We start from the raw sequence: 23,914 nt of genomic DNA, 5'->3' as shown, positions 1-23,914 counted from the left end.
ATTTTGTATTTTTAGTAGAGTCAGGGTTTTGCCATATTGCTCAGGCTGGTCTTAAACTCCCGGGCTCAAGCAATCTACCTGCCTTGGTCTCCCAAAGTGTTCAGATGACAGGCATGAGCCACTGTGCCCAACCAATTATTATTATTATTATTTTGAGACGGAGTCTCGCTCTGTGACCCAGGCTGGAGTGCAGTGGCCGGATCTCAGCTCACTGCAAGCTCCGCCTCCCGCGTTCACGCCATTCTCCTGCCTCAGCCTCCCAAGTAGCTGGGACTACAGGCGCCGCCACCTCGCCCGGCTAGTTTTTTGTTTTTTTTTAGTAGAGACGGGGTTTCACCGTGTTAGCCAGGATGGTCTCGATCTTCTGACCTCGCGATCCGCCCGTCTCGGCCTCCCAAAGTGCTGGGATTACAGGCTTTAGCCACCGCACCCGGCCCCAACCAATTATTTTTAAGTATATAGTTTGGTAGTGTTAAGTACATTCATATTGTTGTACAACCAATCTCTTTTCATTTTGCAAAACTGAAATTATATCTATTAAACAACAAATGCTGTTTTCCCACTCTCTGCAAACCCGAGTGGCTGTCCTTCTACTTTCTGTCTCAATGAATTTGATTACCCTGGATTCCTCTTGTAAGTGGAATCATGCAGCATTTATCTCTTTGTGACTGGCTTATTTCACTCAGCATAATATCCTGAAGGCCCATCCATGTCGTATGCGGTAGTTTGTTGGGGATCCCATCACAAAATGCCACAGACTGGATGGCTTAGACAGCAGAAACTTATCTTCTCACCGTTCTGTAGGCTGGAATTCCATGATCAAGGTGCTGGCCGGTTTCCTCTGATGCCCGTGCCCCTGGCTTGCGGATGGCCTCTTGCTGCCTCTTCACGTGGCCCTTCTTCTGTGCCCGAGCATCCCTGATGCCACTCTGTGTCTGTCTCAGTTTCCTCCTCTTATAAGGACACCAGTCAGATTGGGTTAGGGCTCACCCTAATGACCCCATTTTAACTTAATCACCTCTTTAGGGACCCTGTCTCCAAATACATTAGATACTGGGGGTTAGGGCTTCAACATATGGCTTTTCGGGGGACATAATTCAGCCTGTCACATTGACCACATATTAGGATTTTCTTTCTTCTTAAGGTTGAATAATATTCCATTGTGTGAGCATGTACACTTTAAAAATCTGTTCATCCATTGATAAAGACTTGAGTTGTTTCCACCTCTTGGTTTTTGTGCTTTATGCTGCTGTGAACATGGGTGTGTAGATATCTCTCCGAGACCCTACTCTCAGTTCTTTTGGATACAGTTCTTTTGGAATAATCCCAGAAGTAGGATTATTGAATCATGTTATAATTCTACTTCCAATTTTTTCAGGAACCTCCCATACTATTTTGCACAGTGGTTGGGCCCACTTTGTATTTCCACCAGCAGTGCTCAAGGATTTCTTTGCAGTGTGTCCACATCCTCACCAACGCTGGTTATTTTCTGTCTTTTTGAGAGTAGCCATCCTAATAGGTATAAGGAATAATAAATGTTTAATATAAACAAATTCAAAAATGATAAGAACAGAAAATGGAAAAATGAAATTTTATTTCTTCTATATCTCAAGAATAGCCACTGTTAACATCTTAGTGGTCTTTTAGGTTTTATTTTATGGACATATTCATGTATATGTATGTCTATGCACACAAATATCCATTTCTATAATGTAAACATTTTATATTGTTTATATAATTTTCCCATTTCACATTACATTATGAGCCTTTCCTGTGTCATTACGTATTATTGAGGTACATAAGTATTAATAGCTACATTATGATTTAATTATTTTCTGATTATTACACGTTAGGTTTCTTCTAGTTTGCCTCTCTTCTGTACAGTTCTCTGATGAAAATTCATACATACAAATCTGAGCATTTCTGACAGGTTTCTTTGGTCAGATTCCTAGGAGGAGATTATCGAGGTAAAAGGTTCTTTTTAAAGGTTCTGAGTATGTACTGCAAAATACAAAATTGTTTTTAGGAAGTTTCTTCTGATTTACTCTTCCTTCAGCTGGCTGGGGGACACCACTGTCACCGGTATTGAATGTTACCTTTCCAACTAATTGAAAAAACTGTTTCAGCTTCGTAGGTAAAAATGGTTTCACCTTGATTTGGTTTGTATTTCCTTGATGATTAATGAAGATATGCAGTTTTCAGATATTTATCATTCTTTTGTGAATTTAATGTGCCTGATGCCTGATAATTCACATGGATAGTAAATGGCACAGTGAATTCGCAGAATTACCAATGTTTTCATAGTACAGTAATGAGATACTATTAGTTAACAACCTTTAATGTTTAAGAAAATATAATATGCTTAACATTAATACTAAGAAATGGTGTAACATAATGATGATTTCCTTGCTGTGTAAGACTGGTAAATCCTAGTCAGAAAAAACCGCTTAAAATGTAAATATTTGGGAACAGGGAACGCGTTTTTATCTAAAATTCTAATTTTATTACATACTAACTTGAGAAGAAATAGTAAGTCATGTTTATCCAACAGCAAAGTTTGACTAGATAGGAGTAAAGGATACGGTTTTATGCAAAAACGGAGAAGACGACTGATGACATTTTAAAGGTAGGAGAGATATGGTTAGGGGAATGAATAAGGAAGAGGAATAGACAGTTAGTAAATCTGTAGCCAGAAGAGTAGAATTCAGAGTTCCTGGAAGGCCTTGGCGGTTCAGTACGTTGTTATTTATCTATAAACTAAAAAGTTCTAGAAGTCTTGGTACCCAAGTTTAGTCTGGAGGTCCTGTATCTCTTGGAAGGAGACAAGTTGAGTTTATAAAGAGAAGCCCTCAGGCCTGGTGTCAGAAGACCTGCTGTCTTCTGAGGTGTCCTGGGGAATAATGCAGCTTATTTTTCAGAGACCCCCATTATTCTGGAGCAGATACAAATTAGATGCTGTCAGAATAGGTACAGTGAGCTTGTTTTTGTTTCTCGCCTGCCTGAGTACAGAGGAATTACTTTGAGATTTGGAATGTCCTTAGTCAACCTGGAGTTTGGTTGGGATTAAAGCCTATAGGATAGGTTTGTGGAAAGATTGGTCTAGTTCACCTTTTTTCTCTGTCTATTTATTTTTATTTTTCCATAGGTTATTGGGGTACAGGTGGTGTTTGGTTACGTAAGTTCTTTAGTGGTGATGTGTGGGATTTTGCTGCACTCATCACCTGAGCAGTAAATACTGCACCCTATTTGTAGTCTTTTATCCCTTGCCCCCCTCCCACCCTTCCCCCCAAGTCCTCAAAGTCCATTGTATCATTCTTATGCCTTTTTGTCCTCATAGCTTAGCTCCCACATATCAGTGAGAACATACAGTGTTTGATTTTCCATTCCTGAGTTACTTCACTTAGAATAATAATCTCCAGTCTTATCCTGGTCACTGCAAATGTCATTAATTCATTTCTTTTTATGGCTGAGTAGTATTCCATTATATATATGTATACACACACACACATATATATGTGTATACATATATACACATATATACATACACACACACACATATCAATCACAGTTTCTTGTTTTTTTTTTTTTTTTTTTTTTTTTTGAGACAGAGTCTCACTCTGTTGCCCAGGCTGGAGTGCAGTGGCCAGATCTCAGCTCACTGCAAGCTCCGCCTCCCGGGTTTACGCCATTCTCCTGCCTCAGCCTCCCAAGTAGCTAGGACTACAGGCGCCCACCACCTCGCCCGGCTAGTTTTTTGTATTTTTTAGTAGAGACGGGGTTTCACCGGGTTAGCCAGGATGGTCTCGATCTCCTGACGTCGTGATCTGCCCGTCTCGGCCTCCCAAAGTGCTGGGTTTACAGGCTTGAGCCACCGCGCCCGGCCCTCAATCACAGTTTCTTTATCCACTCATTGATTGATGGGCATTTGGGTTGGTTCCACGATTTTGTGGTTGTGAATTATGCTGCTATAAACGTGTGTGCAGTATCTTTTTCGTGTAATGACTTCTTTTCCTCTGGGTAGATACCCAGTAGTGGGATTGCTGGATCAAATAGTAGTTCTACTTTTAAATCTTTAAGGAATCTCCACACCGTTTTCCACAGTGGCTGTACCAGTTTACATTCCCACCAGCAGGGTAGAAGTGTTCCCTGATCACCACATCTGCGCCAACATCTATTGTGTTTTGATTTTTTGTTTATGGCCATTCTTGCAGGAGTAAGGTGGTATCGCATTGTCGTTTTGATTTGCATTTCCCTGATGATTAGTGATGTTGAGCATTTTTTAATATGTTTGTTGGCCATTTGTATATCGTCTTTTGAGAATTGTCTATTCATGTCCTTAGCCCACTTTTTTTATGGGATTGTTTGTTTTTTTCTTACTGACTTGTTTGAGTTCGTTGAAGATTCTGGATATTAATCCTTTGTCAGATGTATAGATTGTGAAGATTTTCTTCCACTCTGTGGGTTGTCTGTTTACTCTGCCAACTGTTCCTTTTGCCGTGCAGAAGCTCTTTAGTTTAATTAAGTCCCAGCTATTTATCATTGCTTTTATTGCATTTGCTTTTGGGTTCTTGATCATGAAATCCTTGCCTAAGCCAGTGTCTAGAAGGGTTTTTCCAATGTTATCTTCTAGAATTTTTATAGTTTCAGGTCTTAGATTTAAGTCCTTAATCCATCTTGAGTTGATTTTTGTATAAGGTGAGAGATGAGGATCCAGTTGCATTCTCCTACATCTGGCTGGCCAGTTATTCCAGCACCACTTGTTGAAAAGGGGTTCTTTTCCCCATTTTATGTTTTTGTTTGCTTTGTCGAAGATCAGCTGGCTGTAAGTATTTGGGTTTATTTCTGGGTTCTCTATTCTGCTCCATTGGTCTATGTGCCTATTTTTATACCAGTACCATGCTGTTTCGGTGGCTATGGCCTTATAGTATAGTTTGAAATCAGATAGTGTGATGCCTCCAGATTTGTTCTTTTTGCTTAGTCTTGCTTTGGCTATGCAGGCTCTTTTTTGGTTCCATATGAATTTTAGAATTTTTTTTTCTAATTCTGTGAAGAATGATGATGGTATTTTGATGGGGGATTGCGTTGAATTTGTAAATTGCTTTTGGCATTATGGTCATTTTCACAATATTGATTCTACCCGTCCATGAGCATTGGATGTGTTTCCATTTGTTTGTGTCACCTGTGATTTCTTTGAGCAGTGGTTTGTAGTTTTCCTTGTAGAGGTGTTTAGCCTCCTTGGTTAGGTATATTCCTAAGTATTTTGCTTTTTTTGCAGCTATTGTAAAAGAGGTTGAGTTCCTGATTTGACTGTCTGCTTAGCTGCTGTTGGTGTATAGAAGAGCTACTGAATAGTCTAGTTCGTTTTTGAGGAGTAAGGAAGGGAAGGGGTTGGTTAGAAGGAAGGAGAACCAAGAAAATAGGCCTAGCCTGCTAGGGAGAGCCAGGATCCTGGTATAGAGTAGCACATAATCCTGTGCTGTATTTGATAGTTACTACCTTAATTTTACATTTTTCATGTTTATAGATAGTTTAGAAGGGAAAGAACAAATTGAAACTTACATTGTCAATTTTTTAAAAACGTAATGCTTTGTATTTAAAAGTAATATGTGTGGTAAAACCCCCAACTAAGGCAGAAGAATATAAATTATTCCCTACTACTCACCATTCTATCCTTCACCCCAAGATAACTATTTTAAAATTTTCATGTGTCTATAAATGCACACACATTTTACGTACAAGAGATTATATAATCCATGCTTTTCTACAAATTATTCTTTTCACTTAATATTTATATCTTGGATATTCCCCATATCTATACATTTAAATCCACTCCATCCAATGCAATGACTACAGTCTTCCATTGTATGAAGTGCTATAATTTGTTAACCAGTGTCCTAAGAATGGATATTTCATTTGTTTTACAATTGTTTTTGTTTTATAATTATAAATAATTCTGTAGTGAAATTCTAAATATGAAAGATATATTCCTGAATATGCTGTTGCTGGTTCAGTCAGTGTTTAATGACAGTCTACCGAGGCTACCTGTCTGAGATGGAGAAATAGTGTTTCTTTCTGAACTGTGGCTATGTTAATCATCTTTCATTCAGGTATTAGTGATATTTTACCTCAGCAGAGCACTTTAACATTGCCAACCACTGATCACAATGTATGGATTGGTTTCTTAACCCTGCTTGAGATGAGGGTCTAAGGCACAGAGTCCTGACTTGTCTCTGCTTGGACCTTAGCTGAATCTTCTCATTTCTGGCACAATGTTAATATCTTTGAAGGCAGAGGGGGCTCCATGGAAACGATGGGTCCAGTGATAGGAAGTATTCTTCTTGTTTGACGGGAAGCCTTGCTGTTTCTCCCTCTTCTGTAATTCTGAGATGACCCAGAATCATTTGCTTCTTGTTCAAGACATCTTCAAGTTTAGTAATTTTCTAGTATGTTTCCCGGAAGATATATAGTATCTTCTGTTAATGCATGTAGAATTTTAATTCCAAAAGGACAGTGTGACGCTTCCATGTTTCTTTATGCCAGTCATAAACAAAATTTGGTAAAAGCTAGCTTGATCAACTCCTTGAGGCTGCTGCTTCCAGAATTTACCTGAAGCAGCTTTATATATTGTAGTATGTGCTTTACTGTCTGGGAAGACCAGAGAAATCTCACTTATTGTTTATCTTTACTTGTTCAGTGAAGGGAGGGCTTCAGTGAGAAGGAACACCAGATATTTATTCATCCATCCATTCGACAAATGGTAATTGAGTGCTTACTGGGAGCCAGGTGTTGTTCTCAGCTAAGCTGAGAGGTGTGTTCTCTGAAGTCCAGTGGATGGACACCCTAAAGGGCCCAGACAGCTGGGAAACCCAGATGGAAGCCCACAGAATGGAGGCCGACTACCTCGGCAGAGGGCTAATTGATGTTGAGTTGGCAGAGATCAAGGATGGGGAGAAATGTGAAATGTCTGTCCCCACCTCTTCCTGTGTGTCCTACTAAATGCTTAACCCCACCTACCCTAGCTTGTCGTTTGTTCTGTGCCGTGTTTTGAGAAAGAAGAGCCTTCATGGCTTCATGGCTCTTCATGGGCTCTCTTCACGTTAATACATTTATCTCCATATCACAGAGCTAGCTGCCTGTATTGCCTGTGGCACTGGACTTGCTGTGTTTTATGTGGGTACATATGGGAAACATAAAAAGAGGCAGACACAGCCGGGCACAATGGCACATGCCTGTAATCTTAGCACTTTGGGAGGCCAAGGCAGGTGGATCGCCTGTGGTCAGGAGTTCAAGATCAGCCTGGCTAACATGGCAAAACCCCATCTCTACTAAAAATTAAAAAAAATTGTCCAGGCATGGTGGCGCTTGCCTGTAATCCCAGCTACTTGGGAGGCTGAGACATGAGAATTGTTTGAATCCGGGAGGCGGAGGTTGCAGGGAGCTGAAATCCTACCACTGCGCTCCAGCCTGGGTGACAGAGTGAGTCTCTGTCTCCCCCCAAAAAAGTAGGGGAAGGGAGGAAAAGAAAAAGAAAAAAGGGGAGACATTTTAAGGTGAGAGGAAACAAACACGTTGTCAGAGTGGACTTCATGTCCTCTTTGCAACATTTCTTAAAGATTTGTGATGGTGATCGTGCTTAGGCAGCCCCATGATGTATAACATTCCTAATGTTCTAGGGAATCGAGTAAAATATTTGTATGATAGATTAGGTGTCTAACTGAAATTGGGAACTTGTGAGTGATGCCACAGCTGTAGGAAGAACCCTTGGTTTTCTGACATTGTTATATGGATATTTAGAATTAATTGTCTTTAGTGTCACTAGCATGGAATGAATTATAGAACTGTGGAATTCAAATAATTCATAATTCTTAATGTCTTCCTCTGAGTCAAGCTTAATTGACTACAGAGTTTTCCCCAAAGGAAGTTGTAGAAACGTCCTCTGCAGTATCTGTGTGGCGGTTGTGGTCACAGACATTTTTTTGTCCTGTGTAGCTGCTACCTTGTGTATAATGAGCATTAAATATTTTTTTAATTAAAAAACATAAACTTTTAAAATTTAAATTGTTTTAATATCCACAATTTCCTATGCAACTTAGAATCTAATACTTACTGTGTGACTCTGGCAAATTGTTTAAATTTTCTAAGCCCCACTTTTTTCATTGATGAAAGGCCGTTATCTATAAAATGAGCATAATAATGTTTATGGCACAGATCTTGTATCATTTTTAGATTTATGTGCTTTTATTAAAATTTTGTGTTTCGTATAAATAAGGACAACGTAACAGGTTTGTTGAGGGGGTAAATAAAATAACCAATATAAACTTTCTTTACAAGTTCTCCAGCACCAGGCTCAATATTACTGTTATTATGATTCCCATTATTACTAAATTCTTTAACAATAAATAAAACGTAGGACCCAGGATCTGAATGGGGTTTAGTTCTGTGTGTTCGAATTGTGATATGCATACAGCCTAAATTTTGAAAAGGAAGGAAAAAGCATGAAACATTCATTTACTACATATTCTTAATGTATCTTATACTGTTTTATTCAGTGCCAACTCTGTGCCAGTGTGCAAACAGGAGAACCAGATTGCGTGTTTGGCGAAACCAGGAATTAGAGTGCCAGGCACTCTTCTGTGTGCTGAGGATACAGTTTGATAGGAACTAGATATAGACTTTCTTCTTATGGTACGGTTTAATAAAGGATTCAGATAATTAGCATAAGAAGTGCCATTATGCGGGAGAGTGGAGGGTTCTACATAGGACTTATGCAGGGCCCTGAGGTTTGGTGAGGGGAGTCTGGGAATGTTTCCAAGAGAGAAAAATCACTAAAGTGAGACCTTCAAGACAAGGAGGAAGTGGGCAGGTGGACAGCAGAGGTGTTCAAGGCACAGGAAGGAGCCATAACATAGCAGTTGGGAAGATTGGGAGCTGACCTTGAGCAGATGAGCAGGGCCTAGGTCCTGCAAAGCCATGGCTACCAGATTGGGACTCTCTCCTGAGGGCAGGGCAGTGGCATGACCAACTGCTCTTTTCTTAAGAACCACCACCTTGGCTTGACGGTGGAGGAGCGATTGGGCTGGGGTTGGAAGAACAGCTGGGAGATATATTTTAGGAGGCTTTGCAGGGGGCTGGGAGGGAGCCCATGGAGGCCTGGGCCAAGGAGTTGGCAGTGCAGAAGGAGAGAGTTGGACAAATGTGAGCGGTCTTCAGATAGTAGAGTTGACAGGTCTAGAGGGGATTGATTGGATATGAGGGGCATGGGAAATGGCAGAGTCCAGATGATGCCCAGATTTCTGACCCAGGCAACTAGGTGGGTGGTGCTGCAGTCTGCTGACACAGGCAACAAGGGGAGGCTGGGATTGGGGTTGGCGTGGTGGTGAGCTAAGTCTGGACATGCAGACTGTCTATGAGAAACCTGACTTGAGAAGGCCACATAGGGAGTTGGATAATTGGTAGCTGAGAAGAGAGATTTGAGTGAGTCTTGGAGACTTATACAACATCAACATGAAGATGGCACCTGAAGGCAAGGAATGAATGACATGTCCCAGGAAGACTGTCACTTGAGAAGAGACCAGCCTGGAGTGGCACAGGAGGGAAACATGGCAAGCAAACTGAGGAGCAACCAGAGAGACAAGAGGGAGACCATGATCTCATGGTACCAGAGGGCCAGGGAAGGAGGCCTCTGAAGGGCAGTGCTAGCCAAGGGGAGGTAGGGGAGTGAAAAGCATCCACAGATTGCCCCATGAGGAAGTTGAAGCCTGGCTGCGAATGGGAGAACCGGATTCCATGTTTAGGGAAACCAGGAATTGGAGAGAGACAGCAAGTATAGACAGATTTGCAGAAAACTACTGCTGGTAAGAGAAGGTGTAATGGCAAGAAAGGCTCAGAGAGGCTTATCATTCTCTTTTTCTACGTACGGAGGGGCCTTGACCAGGTTTATTTGCTGATTCGAAAAAGCCAGTTGAGACCAAGAGCAAACAGGAGAAAGTGGCATCTGTGGGAAGGTGGGGTTGGGGGGATAGGCCTCAGAGCCCAGGTGGGCTAGTTAGCCTGGGGAGGAGAAAGGGCTCCCCTCAGAGGGGAGGAAAGGGTGTGAAGACGGAGTGAGGGAAGGTTGGAGGAGGGAAATTGAGGCGCATCTGACCACTGGTGACTGAGGAACCAAGCCCCTGATCTCACACCCCGATTCTGCTTTTGTGGTGACCACGGGGGCTGTTCTGTATTCTCCTCCAGATTCTGATATGTTTGTTGCCTTATTTCTCTCTTCTCTGTCCTCTTGACCCACTGAGACTTCTAGCTAAGCTTACAAACTGCCTGTACCAAAACAGGCACTTCTCTCTTCTCTCTTCACACAGGGTGTCCTTCTCAGGTACATTAGTGAGTTTATTCTGGTAGTTTCCACCTGTGTTGTCTCCGTGGAGAACCGTGATGGTTGGCCTGTCAGGGTGATTAGCTATCATGAGGCATTTGGGGCCATGCATCTCCTTTTAATTCTTCCTTTTTGAAAAGTCAGTTCTATTTATCTTCTTTCTAGCCTAGGGCTTGTTCTCTACCTCACAAGTAAGTTGATTCAGTTCAGTGGATGGCAGTAGTTCAAGGTGACTCTTACTCCTTCTCAGAAATCCCATTTCAACCACAGCCTGTCTCCTCAGTGGTCCTGGGAGAAAAAGAAGTCGAGTTGGATTCAGGAAGAGCATGAGCCATTTTTAAAGGCTAATGTTGAGGGTCTCTGGGCCTTCTGGGTCCATGAGACTGATCCACCTGAAGTGTCGGGACTGGATGAGAGGGCTCAGACACCCTTCTCCCCTCCGACTTCAGGCACCAGCCCATGACCCTGAGTGGCCACAGCAAGGATTGCGGGGAAGGGCATCATGGTTAAAACATAAGCATGTTATAAAATACGACGCATTGTGTAGATAGCTTTTAAAATTCCTAGGAGCTGAAGTTTAGAAACTGGGGCCGTAAAGTGAAAATGAAATTTAACTGAGCATTTGGTGGAGGAAAAATAATTTATTGGCTCTTCCATGAAAAGCCCTGGGATTCAGCATCCTTCTCATCGCAGACACCTGTGATTAATGACAGCCCTGCGCTGCTGCTGGGAAAGGAGCGCTTTGAAATAGCATAGTAGGGACTTTGCAAGTGGGTCTCATTTGGTTAAGTTACTGCCTTTGTGAGGTTCTGCTGCATCTTTATATTCTACCAAGGAGAAGATGGTAAATCAGAGTAATTGCTTCATCCCAAGGCACTTTTATATTGTAAAGGAAAAAGGTCCTGTTAAGAAACTCAAATTAACTTCTGCTGTTTATACTATATGGAAAGACTCGGAAAGCTGCTTGTCATACAGCCTGGCAGTTTATTTATCATGGAACAATTCCATTAGAACCTGACACTTGTTCTCATGGCACCAAGACTTAGGATCCCTCAGGAAAAGCATTTAACCCTTGGAAATGCAAAGCTGTCATTTATCTGTCATCTCTCTAAAACCCACTGGAGTGTATTTACGAGAGAGATTTGAAACAGTCATCGTTCCGCTGAACTAGAAATGGAGCTGGGACTCAGTGAATGATCAGTGAAAAACCGATGAGTGTCCAGTACCAGTTTGCAGCAACTCGACTGTGCTAGCTCTCTCATAAAATGAACTCACTGTGGCATTCTGTATTTCTTAAGGAATTCAGTATGCAGAATTCACACTGAAAAATTGGTAGAATGTGGGAGTCGGTTTACCTTACAGCTTCTGAAATCTTCTGTTTGAAAAAATGTAGGGACTAGGGTATTAGTTCACTGCTAGTGCTGTGTCATTTGAATTGCGTATTCCAGTTATATTTTATAGGTTTTAGAAGAATTCTTAAAATTAACCTATATATATCAACCAAGGAGGCTTAGCAGATCTTGGAAGAATGAACTGAAACAGTCATGATCTGTAAATTAACACCCTTTTGCCTAGCATTTACTAACAAAGGATGAAGGTACCATTTGTCAAAGCTTGTCAGTAAGCAGGTCCCCAGGGAGGCAGTGGAGCAGAGTCTGAGAATTTGGTCTCTGGTGCCAGACTGCCTGGCTTCACATGTAAGTGATGTCGCTTACTGGCTATGGGACTTGGACAAGTTAGTTAACCTCAGAGCCTCTTGTTTCTTCACTGTAAATAGGGAGAATGACTCTTGAGGTTTTAAATGCAGTAATTCATGTAAAGTCCATGCAGAGTAGTTGTTAACTAGCAACACTTAATGTGGGCCAGATGGGCCTGGGAGGATGACATAGACCCAGAAAATTATTTGGGATGACTGTGGGTTAAACGTGTCTATGGGTGTTTGTGACTTTGTGTCTCCCTTTAATGTCATAGTTTCTCAAAAGATATAGCACAGAAGTGGTTATGGCGCAGACCACCCTCAGTCTCATTCCCATTCTGGTAGAACAGGTCAGCACAGCTAAAGTAAAGATCTAGAAATGCTCCCAGAAAATATTTTCAAGATTGAATTATGATTGAGAAAACCTTTACTTGTTTGTGGTCAGAGACAAACAAGTAAAAGGGGACCGATATTTTTGAGGAGTCCCTGGTAGAAGTAATGCACAGTGGGTGGAGGGAGTGTTGGTGACCCAATGTTGTAGTGCTGTTGGGGGAAGGTAGAGAGAACATTCATGGGAACTGAAATTACTTGGCTCATAAGAAAAATCCTGTATAAGTGAGCAGGGGCATAATCATGTTCTTTAGGATTTAAGAATTTGTTATATGCACTGTTGACTATTTCTCAACTCTTCAACAGATTTTTAACCACTAGCACCTTCACCACCACTTTCACCACCACCAATACCATTACCACCACCACCAGCATCATCATCATCATCACCACCATCACTAATGTCACCACCATTATCATCACAACCACCACCATCATTACCATTACCACCACTACCACCATCACCACCATCACCACCATTATCATAACAGTCACCACCATCACCATCAGTACCACCAGCACCATCACCACCTTCATCACCAACACCATTACCACCACCATCACCACCACCATCAGCATCACTACCATCACCATTATCAACACAACCACCACCACCATCACCATCACCATCACTATCACTACCACTAACATGTTCACCACCATTACTATCACCATCATGACCACTACCACGGTCACCACCACCACCACTACCACTGCCATCACCACCACTACCACTGCCATCACCACCACTACCATCATCACCACCACTACCATCACCATTATCATCACAACCACAGTCATCAGCATCACCACAACTACCACCACCACCATCACCATCACCATTGCTACCACCACCATTACTACCACTACCACCACCATCACCATCACTACCATCACCACCATTAGCACAATCATCACCATCATCACTACCACTGCTACACCACCACTACCACCAATACCTTCACCACTTCTGTCACCACTGCTACCACAACCACCATCACCATCACCACCACCACCACCATGACTACTACTGCCACCACCACCACCATAACCATCATCACCATCACCACCATCATCACTACTACCAGGACTTCTGCTGCCACTGTCACCACCACCACCACTGTCACCACCATTGCACCTGTATCATCACAACCACAACAACTCAGGGCTTCAAAGACTCCAGTTGGGAGATTCTTGTCTTTTTACCACATTCTGCCTTCAGCCCCACCTCCTCTGTCTGAGTTGACTCTGTCCCATGCTCACTCTCTGCCTTTCAGTCCACCAGCTATGTCTATAGATTAAGAAGGGAATTTGCAAGTACACCTCAGCAACCTTGCTTTACTCTGATTTAAAAAACAATTTCTGATTTTTATCATTTGCTTTATAAATAAGAGATGTTAATTAGTTTGCCTCATTAAATTTCAAACAATTGTTATAATTTTGGAGTGTTTGATTAAATTTCCTTAATTATACACAGTGCTTATGCTGCTGCACCAGAGAGCAGGAGTTTCTGGGGAATATTCTTCTCTCCTCCTTACGCCTTTTCTTCTTCGTGCTCACCCTCATGGCTCCAAGTCCATGCCCAGAGAGCATGTTATCATGTCGTCAGGTCTCAAAGTGTCTGAAAAGATTGTCTTCTCTGTGGCCAGGCTGCTTAGAGGCAGCCTGATGCGAACCGTAAAAAGGGGGAGAGTGTTTCTCTGTTTCCTCTGAATCCACCCTTCATGCATTTGCTCCAGACCAAATCTGCTCTCAGGAAGGGATCAGACGAAACTATTTAGAGTGAGGTAGCAGTGATAAGTTAGCAGTGGGTAAACCACATAAACGAAACTTTAAATGAGGAATTCCACCTTGTTAAAGAACTAAGGTGGGCCGGGCACGGTGGCTCACACCTGTAATTCCAGCAATTTGGGTGTCTGAGGCAGGCGGATCACGAGGTCAGGAGATGGAGACCATCCTGGCTAACATGCTGAAACCCCGTCTCTACTAAATATGCAAAAAAAAAAAAAAAAAGCTGATGTGGTGGCACGTGCCTGTAGTCCCAGCTACTTGGGAGGCTGAGGCAGAAGAATCACTTCAACCTGGGAGGTGGAAGTTGCAGTGAGCTGAGATCGCCCCACTGCACTCCAGCATGGGCAACAGAGTGAGATTCCGTCTAAAAGAAAAAAAGGAAGTAAGGTGGTATGGAGAGGATAACATAACAGCCTCTGAATATACTCCCAAAGGCCACTTACTAGTAATCCATGTATTTTGTACCTTTAAGCCCTTCTTCCTTTCCCTGTCCTTAACCTGCCCTTTTCTCAAGACCCAGCTCAAAGCTGGTCTCCTGCAGGAAACAATGCTGATTCCCTGTGCTACCCCTGCCCGTGCCCTGACCACAGGCTACTCACATTGTTTGCTTGTGAAAGGGTCCCCCTCTTCCTTCTCCCCATTCTCCTTGCCCCAGACTGTTGTCTTCTCATCAGCAGGATGGCTCAATCACAGCCCTGTCTCCCTAGTATCTGACACAGTGGCATTCAGAAAATGCTTTTGGATGAAAGTGAATTGTGTTTTTGCTACTTGAAAAGGACAGTATTTTAAAAACATGCAAAACATGATAACTTTTCCAAAAGATAGGTGAGAGGTGGTTCATTCTCTTCTCCTTGAATTCATTTATTTCTTAGACCCCCACAACCCTGGAGATACATCGGTAGTTTGGATAATTTTTAAAAAATAAGAATAAAACATTTTGATGATTCTCCTCGAGGGATATAATTGGCTTCATATACCCTTGCCTAAAAGTCTCCTCCATGGGAAATGCAGTTTGCTTGGAGCAAGTGCTCCAAAACAAACTGCATTTCATCAGATTTCATCAGGCTGCATATGGATGTGTGCAGTGGGGAGGAGGTTGTCACCACTGGCTGGCTGGGTCTGCTGAATCAACCTGTGGCTCAGCCAGAGGGCAGGCTGTCCTGGCTCCAGCACCTTTCTCACCAGTAGGGCAGCCTAGGGAGAGATTGCAGCAGGCTGATGAGTGGGTAGCATTTGATAAAAGTAGTGACATCAGTAGTCCTCACTGGGCAACTTTAGAATCTTACCATTTTTTAATTTTTTTTATTCACTCCTCTATCTTCCATTCCACAGTTATAGGTTACATAGGTCTGCTTTGTGTGTGTGCTGTGGAAAGAGACTGATTTCTGTCTTTTGTCAATTGGGGGCTGTAAAAAATTGTAACAGCTGAGACTTTATTCTGGAATTCTCTTATGGTTCTCTCTGTCTGACTGGGAAATAGCTTGCCTTATTTCATTTATTCCTGTTTTGCTTCTGTGGGGCTCATGTTAACTAGTTCTCACTACTGGGCGTGTAGACATCAGGGTTTAGGAGGTGCCACCACTTGTTGGCTCCAGGGTAGCTCCTGTTCTCTGGGCAGAGCTGAGTAAGGTACTTTGGACATTGCTGTTCCTTTTACACAGTGTCTCTTTATGACATTGTTTTGATGATCAAACTCTTATCCTAAGTTTCTTGATCTTTAGAAAAGTTAACCCAGTCATAATATTCACCATCACTGTCTTTCTCCAGCGAGCATTGTGAGGATAATTAAGGGACATATAGGTGAAGTGTTTTGAGCTAAATGGAAGAGAGAAGCCATCAGGCTCATAGATGTTACTTGTACTTAGTTTCATACTGTTACCATATGATCAAGAATAGATGAATTTTGGAAATGATGACAGTTTCATGTTTAGACATCTATTTCTACTTAACCAGCATCATTGGCCTTGGCTGGAGCTCTACAAGATACCTCAATTTATAGATTTAAAACAAATAAGTGAGAAATGATCAAAATGTGCGTTTATTTGGCTATTTAAAAAGAAATTCTAAAAATAAATAGGCTTTTTTTTTTTTTTTTTTTTTTTTTTTTTTTGGAGACAGAGTCTCGCTCTGTTGCCAGGCTGGAATGCAGTGGCACGATCTTGGCTCACTGCAAGCTCCGCCTCCCGGGTTCACACCATTCTCCTGCCTCAGCCTCCCGAGTAGCTGGAACTACAGGCACTCACCACCTTGCCCGGCTAGTTTACATCACCTTGCCCGGCTAGTTTTTTGTATTTTCTTTTTAGTAGAGACGGGGTTTCACCGTGTTAGCCAGGATGGTCTCGATCTCCTGACCTCATGATCCGCCCGTCTCAGCCTCCCAAAGTGCTGGGATTACAGACTTGAGCCACCGTGCCTGGCCTAAATAGGCCCTTTAAAAGGAGTTGATTAAAAGGTTCATTTTCTGGGAATGTTATGCATCTGCAACAAATAACAAATAATATTGAAGCCGTTGGCTACCTCCAATTTCATGCAAAATAAATAAATACGTTTGGTGACATACATTTGAGGAATGTGATTTTTATAATTTTTATGGAAATAGGAACAACTTTACGGATGATAAAAGTTTTTACCATCTGCTGGTAACAAAGAGACATAACTCATAACGTGTGACACATTTTGAGTTTAATGTATATGTTGGCATGCCGGGAATCGGAATTCTCTTAGACCTAAGTCAGCCATCCCAGGGGAAGCTGACCTGACTTTCAGCTTGTCAGGGGAAAGCTTTCTTTGCTTTTAAAGCATGATCTTCACCTTGCTCAAATGGCAGAGGGATGAAGAAGGCTAAGCTTTCATGGCAAGAGATGAAGAGAAAGGCACTCTGCAGGCTGGTGAGCACCGGCACGATTTTCACTTGTAATTAGTGGAATGGGGGCTCACTGTCGAGAAGCTACTGTCTTTATGAGTCAAAACATTTAGTATTGGTGGAAAGGTGAGAGTTCAGACACTTAGGGAGATACAGGGGGTGGGAAGCCCAGCCTTTCTCTTACAGTGACAGCCGCTTTAAGCAAGTGACATTTTAGCTCCCTAGCCATGAAATGACAGTGGTGTGGGGGGGGGTGGCTTGTGGTTCTAGTTAAGGAATGGGTGGGTTAGTTTTAAGAAGCAGCTCAGTAGAGGCTACAGAGCTACCCACCAAGGAAGGAGGAGAGAAACCAAAGGGAAGACCTTGCCTTTCTTTTCGAGTTTCCTTTCCTCTCCTTTGAAGAAGTGGGGACGTTGCCATTTTGGGTCATTCTGGCTTCACCTTAGGGTGTGGAAGCATGGCACAAGCATGATGGCGGGCCCCTGAAAAGACGGCTAGTGGATTTCCATTAGTAGATTATGAGTAAGTGGTCCTGAGGGTGTCCGCTCCTTGGTATTAGGAGCTGTAGGCTGGTTATGTGGGTAGAACCTCATTAGTGGATTTTATCTAGCAATCTGGATGCTTTAGAAAGCATCTTGGAGTGCTTTGGGGGTATCTTTCAGCTTAAAGGGATTGGGGGATGAGGCAGGTTTAAAGAGGAGCCTCTTTTTCTCACCTCCACCTTCTTCAGAATAGGACATGACTCACAACTCCCAGACCCTGGGAATGTATTGGGTCCGATATCTGCCTAATTAATTTTGGTTTTTATCCTATTGCCTTTGTCTTAAACATTTAAGCCACACTGAAAAATAAGTAGAGTGTATGAATCTGTTTTCAGGGCTGCGTCTACTGTTTTCCCTTCCTTTGTTCATCTTGCCTCCCATTCTGCCCCTCTGGGATTCTGGATCCTTTCCCCTTGGCCTCTGGAAAATATGCTGACAGACTCGTGCACGCTAAGATACTCAAGGCTAATCAGGTTTAAAGTGTTTCCCCTTCTTGTGGTGTTTATATTTCTTGCAGGGGTGAAGACATCTTAAACCAGAGGAATGACTCTCTAGTTGTGGAATTTCAGTCATCAGCCAGCAGATGCAGGAGGTATTATTTTGGGCATGGGGGCTTTCTGGGAAGCCCCGAAATCATTCTCAATGACCACCTGCCTGCTCCATCTTACCTAAGGCCACTCTGTGCATCACACTGGTCTTGTGTGTCTGGTTGGGTTGACCTGACTGAGGGCAACAAGCATGGGTGTGGAAGTCCCTGTGTGTATAGGAAAAGGGAAGAGTTATGATGCATGCTGTTCAAGCCTTTTTTTTTCTTTTGAGACGGAGTCTCGCTCTGTCACCCAGGCTGGAGTGCCGTGGTGAGATCTTGGCTCACTGCAAGCTCCGCCTCCCATGTTCCCACCATTCTCCTGCCTCAGCCTCCCAAGTAGCTGGGACTACAGGCGCCCGCCACCATGCCCGGCTAATTTTTTGTATTTTAGTAGAGACGGGGTTTCACTGTGTTAGCCAGGATGGTCTCGATCTCCTGATCTCGTGATCCGCCCGCCTTGGCCTCCCAAAGTGCTGGGATTACAGGCGTGAGCCACCACGCCTGGCCGCTTTTTGTTTTTTAACTGCAGGTGTCAATATTGTTCCAAAAGCTAGAAGTTCATAATGAAACTAGAATTCTCCTGTTGATTAAAGACTACTTCATATCCATCTGCAGTGTGGGTTATATGTCCTCAGAGCAGTCTCCATTTGAAATCCATGCAATGTTCGTGAAAGCCCGGGTTTCATATTACAGATGTCCATAAGCAGGGCAGGACCTTCATACCCTCTGCTGGGAACTGGAAGTCTGGTTCTGTGAATAAGAGCGTCTTTCCCATCTCCCACCTTCCTTAGGCTGGTCGCTGTCAGTCACCACAGCTACCCCAGAGAGTTCTTAGTGTGATCAGTGATCATGATGTTAGAGCTGTGAGCCTCCCAGTTGGTAGAAGATTCCAGAGGCTGCAGTCCCCGTTATATGAAGGTCACTGGTTGGACTCCCAAATCTAATAACTGTGGGTAATATACTAAGGATGAATTAAAATGCTAATAGGCTCCATGTTCTGGATATCGTTACATTCCCTAATCTTAAATTTAAATTAAATGCCTTAGGTGCTGCAGCAGCCTTGCCAGAAGCGTATTTAGCATCGCATCACCCCTTACATAGCAAATTTAAAGTGCACCCCAGCCACACGGGCAGAGTTAGGATAGGCAATATTTATTTTACAATAATTTGTGTGTCCCCTATAGCTACATGATACAAATACTCTCTGTTTTACTAAAGATAGTTATTTAGCTTTTAAAAACCACAATTTTCATAAGTTCCTTTGAACCCACCGATCCTTTTATTATTAACAATATTTTATTAGCAATATGTTGGATTTTGTGGCACCTAAAGCTACTCCAAAGCCATTTTATAGATTACCTTCACATTTAAGCCTTATAACAGTGCCATGAAACACCCCTGCTTTATAATGAAGTCACTAAGGCGTACAGAGACCGAGTGCCTTTTCCATCCCCCTGTCGCTGATTTGGGGAGAACCACATTTTGCAGGTGAGTGTCCCGACTCCCAGCTCAGCATCTGCCCACTAGACCAAGTGGGAGCTGGAAGCAGAATGATGGCCAGGTCACTGAACCCACCTGCTTCTGCTGGGAAACGAGGACAGAGTTCATCTTAAGGGATCTGTAAGCTCTTTTCGTTTGGTAGCGTTGGTTCTGTTGTCTACACGGAGGCCAGATTTCTTTATCCAGGGAGCCAGAAAAACAAGTGCATTTCCTTCCTTCAGTAAACAGGTCACTTCCTCATCACTAGTTGAATTAGCCCCCTTGTTTTCTCCTTATTAGGGGGAAGGAACACTTTATTTCTTCCTCATTTCTTCCAGTTGTCTGGTGCCTGGCCACTTCATAATTGTATTTTGAGAGAATAGATATTACTTTTCTTCAACAAAAGGCCGAGTTCCTTGATGACACAACATAATTCAATTTCCGTTCTCTCCCCTCATTGCCTGCACCCCTTCCTCCTGGCACATTTTTCATAGTTAGGAGGAGTGATAGTGTCAAATATATCAGAAGGAAGAATTGATTCAGTAGTCGTTTGACGACTTGACTGATTAACAGAGATCAGAAGAAGGCTCATAACTGTGAAAACCACTGCAGCATGGAGTTTTAACAGCTCTTTAGGGAGCTAGTTAATGAAAGAATCACTACAGAAACAGCCATGCAAAAAGAAAGAAAAAAATAAAAGAACAGGAGCATTCCCGTATAACACTCAGAAGCTCTGTCATAGAGAAAATATGCTCATAATTTCTATTTACACATCACTGTAATTACCGTCTGCCTTAAGATTACTTTCGGTCTTCTCCTGTCAAAGTTGCTTAGACAGTTCCTCTTTCACATACCAGGAAGAGAAACCTAGTACTGGTTGGAACTGGTCCTAAGGATTCCTTTTCCCCCGAAGCATGTAATTGTTAGACACCCCAGCACGCTGCCTGATTACTCTGGCTTTTGTCTTGTCCGTGTTCTTGTTATCATCACCATTTGTCCACGAACCAGACTTCTGCACTCGCATGAGTGTTACGTTGGGCTTTACAGTTTAATTTGTGTGTGTGGTTGTTCTGTCTTCTTTCTCCTGATGCAGTGTCTATGAACCAGATAGAAATGCATTACGGAGGAAAGAACGAGAAAGAAGAAATCAAGAAACCCAACAGGATGACGGCACGTTTAATTCTAGTTATTCTCTCTTCAGTGAGCCCTACAAGGTAGATGGTTTTCAGTTGTTCATCTCTCCCTTTCACTTGTTTCTCTCACTCCCTGTGAAGGTGGCCTTGACTAAAAGAACTGGCTGACCACACTTCACTGCATCTTCTGTCTGTTCAGCCCAGGGAAGACAGCTCAGCCACTGTCTTCCCCCAGAAGACAGTGCAGGGTCTTCCCCCAGAAATTGAGGTGTGTGGTTCACATGGCTTTACTGGCTACTCCCTCAGTAACATGCAACTTTTGTTTACTATTGACATCTGCTTGCTGTGATTTTTATCAGTAATACAGACTTCATCTCTGCGTTAACATATCAAGTTCGATCCCATTTGTTATGTTTTCTCAGATCGTAGGAAACAAACACTAGTAGAATGAGGTTGTGTTACGTATTTGTCATACGTGGATCACGCTAGGATTAGACTACCTGTTAGGGCTAATGAGAAAGAAAGTCTACGATTATTTCTCATTTTTACCAAAGGCCAGAAATATAACCTTGCTTCCAAAATGAAATGTCATCCCAGATTTCACACATACCTTAGGCTGCATGGAGCTCTGGGTCATTCTGGCTTCCTGCACGTTTAGCCCATGTTCCTTTAAGCTTCACATGGACATCTCTTGCCTGTCACTCTGGATTTCTGGCAAGAATAATATTTAGACTAATCCTGAGCCAAATCTGAATTTTCAAGTAAAACTTCTAATGGGACTACAATTACAGGACCATCCAATCATAGAAAGACTTAATCCAGGTCATTTTTTAAAGTTGTAATAGTTAATTTTCCTGATTTCCAGGTAATCTGTTTTAGCTGCAACACACACAAGACCAAGGATAGATCCCCCTGCTCCTTTTTATTTTTTGAGACGGAGTCTCCTTCTGTCGCCCAGGCTGGAGTGCAGTGGCGCGATCTCGGCTCACTGCAACCTCTGCCTCCCAGGTTCAAGTGATTCTCCTGCCTCAGTCTCCCGAGTAGCTGGGACTACAGGAGCCTGACACCACACCCTGCTAATTTTTGTATTTTTAGTAGAGACAGGGTTTCGCCATGTTGGTCAGGCAGGTCTCAAACTCCTGATCTCAGGTGTTCTGCCCACCTTGGCCTCCCAAAGTGCTGGGATTCCAGGCATGAGCCACTGTGCCCGGCCAGATAGATGCCTTTTCATGCACCCCGAAGCCATTACAGGCTTCCTATCCTGTTGCATCCCCAAGTGCTGACAGACACCTTCAGAGATGATGAGGATTTCGATTTCATCTCTCAGATCTCATTCCGCGTGTGACAACCCTGACTCTGTGATTGATAAGGGCACCTGTCCATTCTCTCCCGTGTTTCTGTCGTCTCTAACAATAGGGTGGATATGTTTTTCTTTCTCCAGACTAACAAGGGGGATGAACTGTCCAACCGGATCCAGAACACATTAGGCAATTATGATGAAATGAAAGACTTTTTAACTGATAGATCCAATCAGAGTCATCTCGTTGGAGTTCCCAAACCTGGGGTTCCTCAGACTCCTGTGAACAAGATGGATGAACATTTTGTTGCAGATTCAAGAGCCCAGACCCAGCCCTCATCTATCGGTAGCACTACAACTTCCACACCAGCAGCTGTCCCCGTGCAGCAGAGTAAGAGAGGCACTATGGGCTGGCAGAAGGCTGGGCACCCACCCTCCGACGGCCAACAGAGAGCAAGTAAGCACAGGCACAGCTTGTTTAATTTGCACAAATCTGCTAAAACCCAGAGAATCATAATAAAAAAATAAAATCCCCATGTATCGAGCCTCTCATCCTTATCTTCCTCCTCTTCTTCTTCCAACTCAGCACAACAGGGCTCTCTCAGGACCTTGCTTGGAGATGGTGTTGGCAGACAGCAGCCACGGGCCAAACAAGTGTGCAATGTGGAGGTGGGCCTTCAGACCCAGGAGAGACCACCTGCCATGGCGGCCAAGCACAGCAGCAGCGGACACTGTGTTCAGAACTTTCCTCCATCCCTAGCTTCAAAACCCAGCCTGGTCCAGCAGAAACCAACCGCGTATGTGCGGCCAATGGACGGCCAAGATCAGGCCCCTGATGAGTCTCCTAAGCTGAAGTCGTCTTCGGAAACCAGCGTGCACTGCACATCGTACAGGGGAGTCCCCGCCAGCAAGCCAGAGCCGGCCAGAGCCAAGGCCAAGCTCTCCAAGTTCAGCATCCCCAAGCAGGTGGAGGTGAGTCTTTATCGGCACCGTTCACATGCAACTGCATAGTTAGTTACAAGTGGCAACTTGACCCTTGTGAATTCAGTTTCCATGTTTCTTGTTTTTCAGTGATGGGGTTGGCTTCACGTGGTAGGATTTGTAGCTATCGTTAAAAGGGGAGGCAGACTTAAATAATGATTTCTTAAAATCTCAAATTTATTATAATTGAAATTTTTAGAGTTCCAGCAAATGCAGTTGTGTGTGTATGTATTAGTTAGGGAAGGAATGTCCCCTTCAGTATAGTTTGAGAATTTTCTTCTGAACAGCTAGTGTTCACTGAGGTATGAATAAAATTAAGAAATAAGTGAATAAGTGATTCAGAAATAAGAAAAGCACTTACAGGCAATAATTTAAGTATCTAAATAGGTAAATTTTTCTGTGAAAGAGTTCCAGAACTCTTTTAACATTTTTGTGTTTTGAAATATTTTAACACAAACTTTACCAAGTAAACCTCATAATAGTTTTTTAATTAATTGTTTAAATTATTCAACTTTGAATATGGTGAATTATTCAAATATTTTAGAAATCCTGTCTTGTCTCAGACCGTATTCCAAATTGATGATGGTTGCAAAGAGTACATGAAGAAAAAAATATGACCATGCATACATATGTTTTGCTGTGATATGGTATACTAACTAAAATTAAATGTGAGTTCTAGAACATTATACTTAGGAACTGTTCAGTTTTTTCTTTTAACATATGCTTTAAAGACCGAGTAACGTTGTGGCCAGAATATTCTTTGTATCTTTTTTTTTTTTTTTTT

General features: G+C 42.8%; 1 protein-coding gene across 3 annotated transcripts in view; it reads left to right on the top strand.

Moving 5' to 3' along the window:
- AFF3 (ALF transcription elongation factor 3) overlaps nucleotides 1–23,914 on the top strand; it is a 619,922-nt gene that overhangs the window by 80,737 nt on the left and 515,271 nt on the right. For 2 of the 3 annotated variants that reach the window (XM_017847794.1, XM_017847792.1), the window contains exons 2-5: nucleotides 18,169–18,243; nucleotides 20,813–20,933; nucleotides 22,294–22,606; nucleotides 22,736–23,121. In XM_017847794.1, coding sequence (XP_017703283.1) covers nucleotides 18,169–18,243; nucleotides 20,813–20,933; nucleotides 22,294–22,606; nucleotides 22,736–23,121 — 895 coding nt within the window. The remainder of the gene's footprint in view (nucleotides 1–18,168; nucleotides 18,244–20,812; nucleotides 20,934–22,293; nucleotides 22,607–22,735; nucleotides 23,122–23,914) is intronic. The other variant, XM_017847795.1, reaches the window with a different exon arrangement.

This window comes from Rhinopithecus bieti, unplaced genomic scaffold (genome assembly GCF_001698545.2).
Source record: "Rhinopithecus bieti isolate Rb0 unplaced genomic scaffold, ASM169854v2 scaffold_28016, whole genome shotgun sequence".
Taxonomy (NCBI): Eukaryota; Metazoa; Chordata; class Mammalia; order Primates; family Cercopithecidae; genus Rhinopithecus; species Rhinopithecus bieti.
This window is presented reverse-complemented; position numbering and strand designations above follow the sequence as displayed.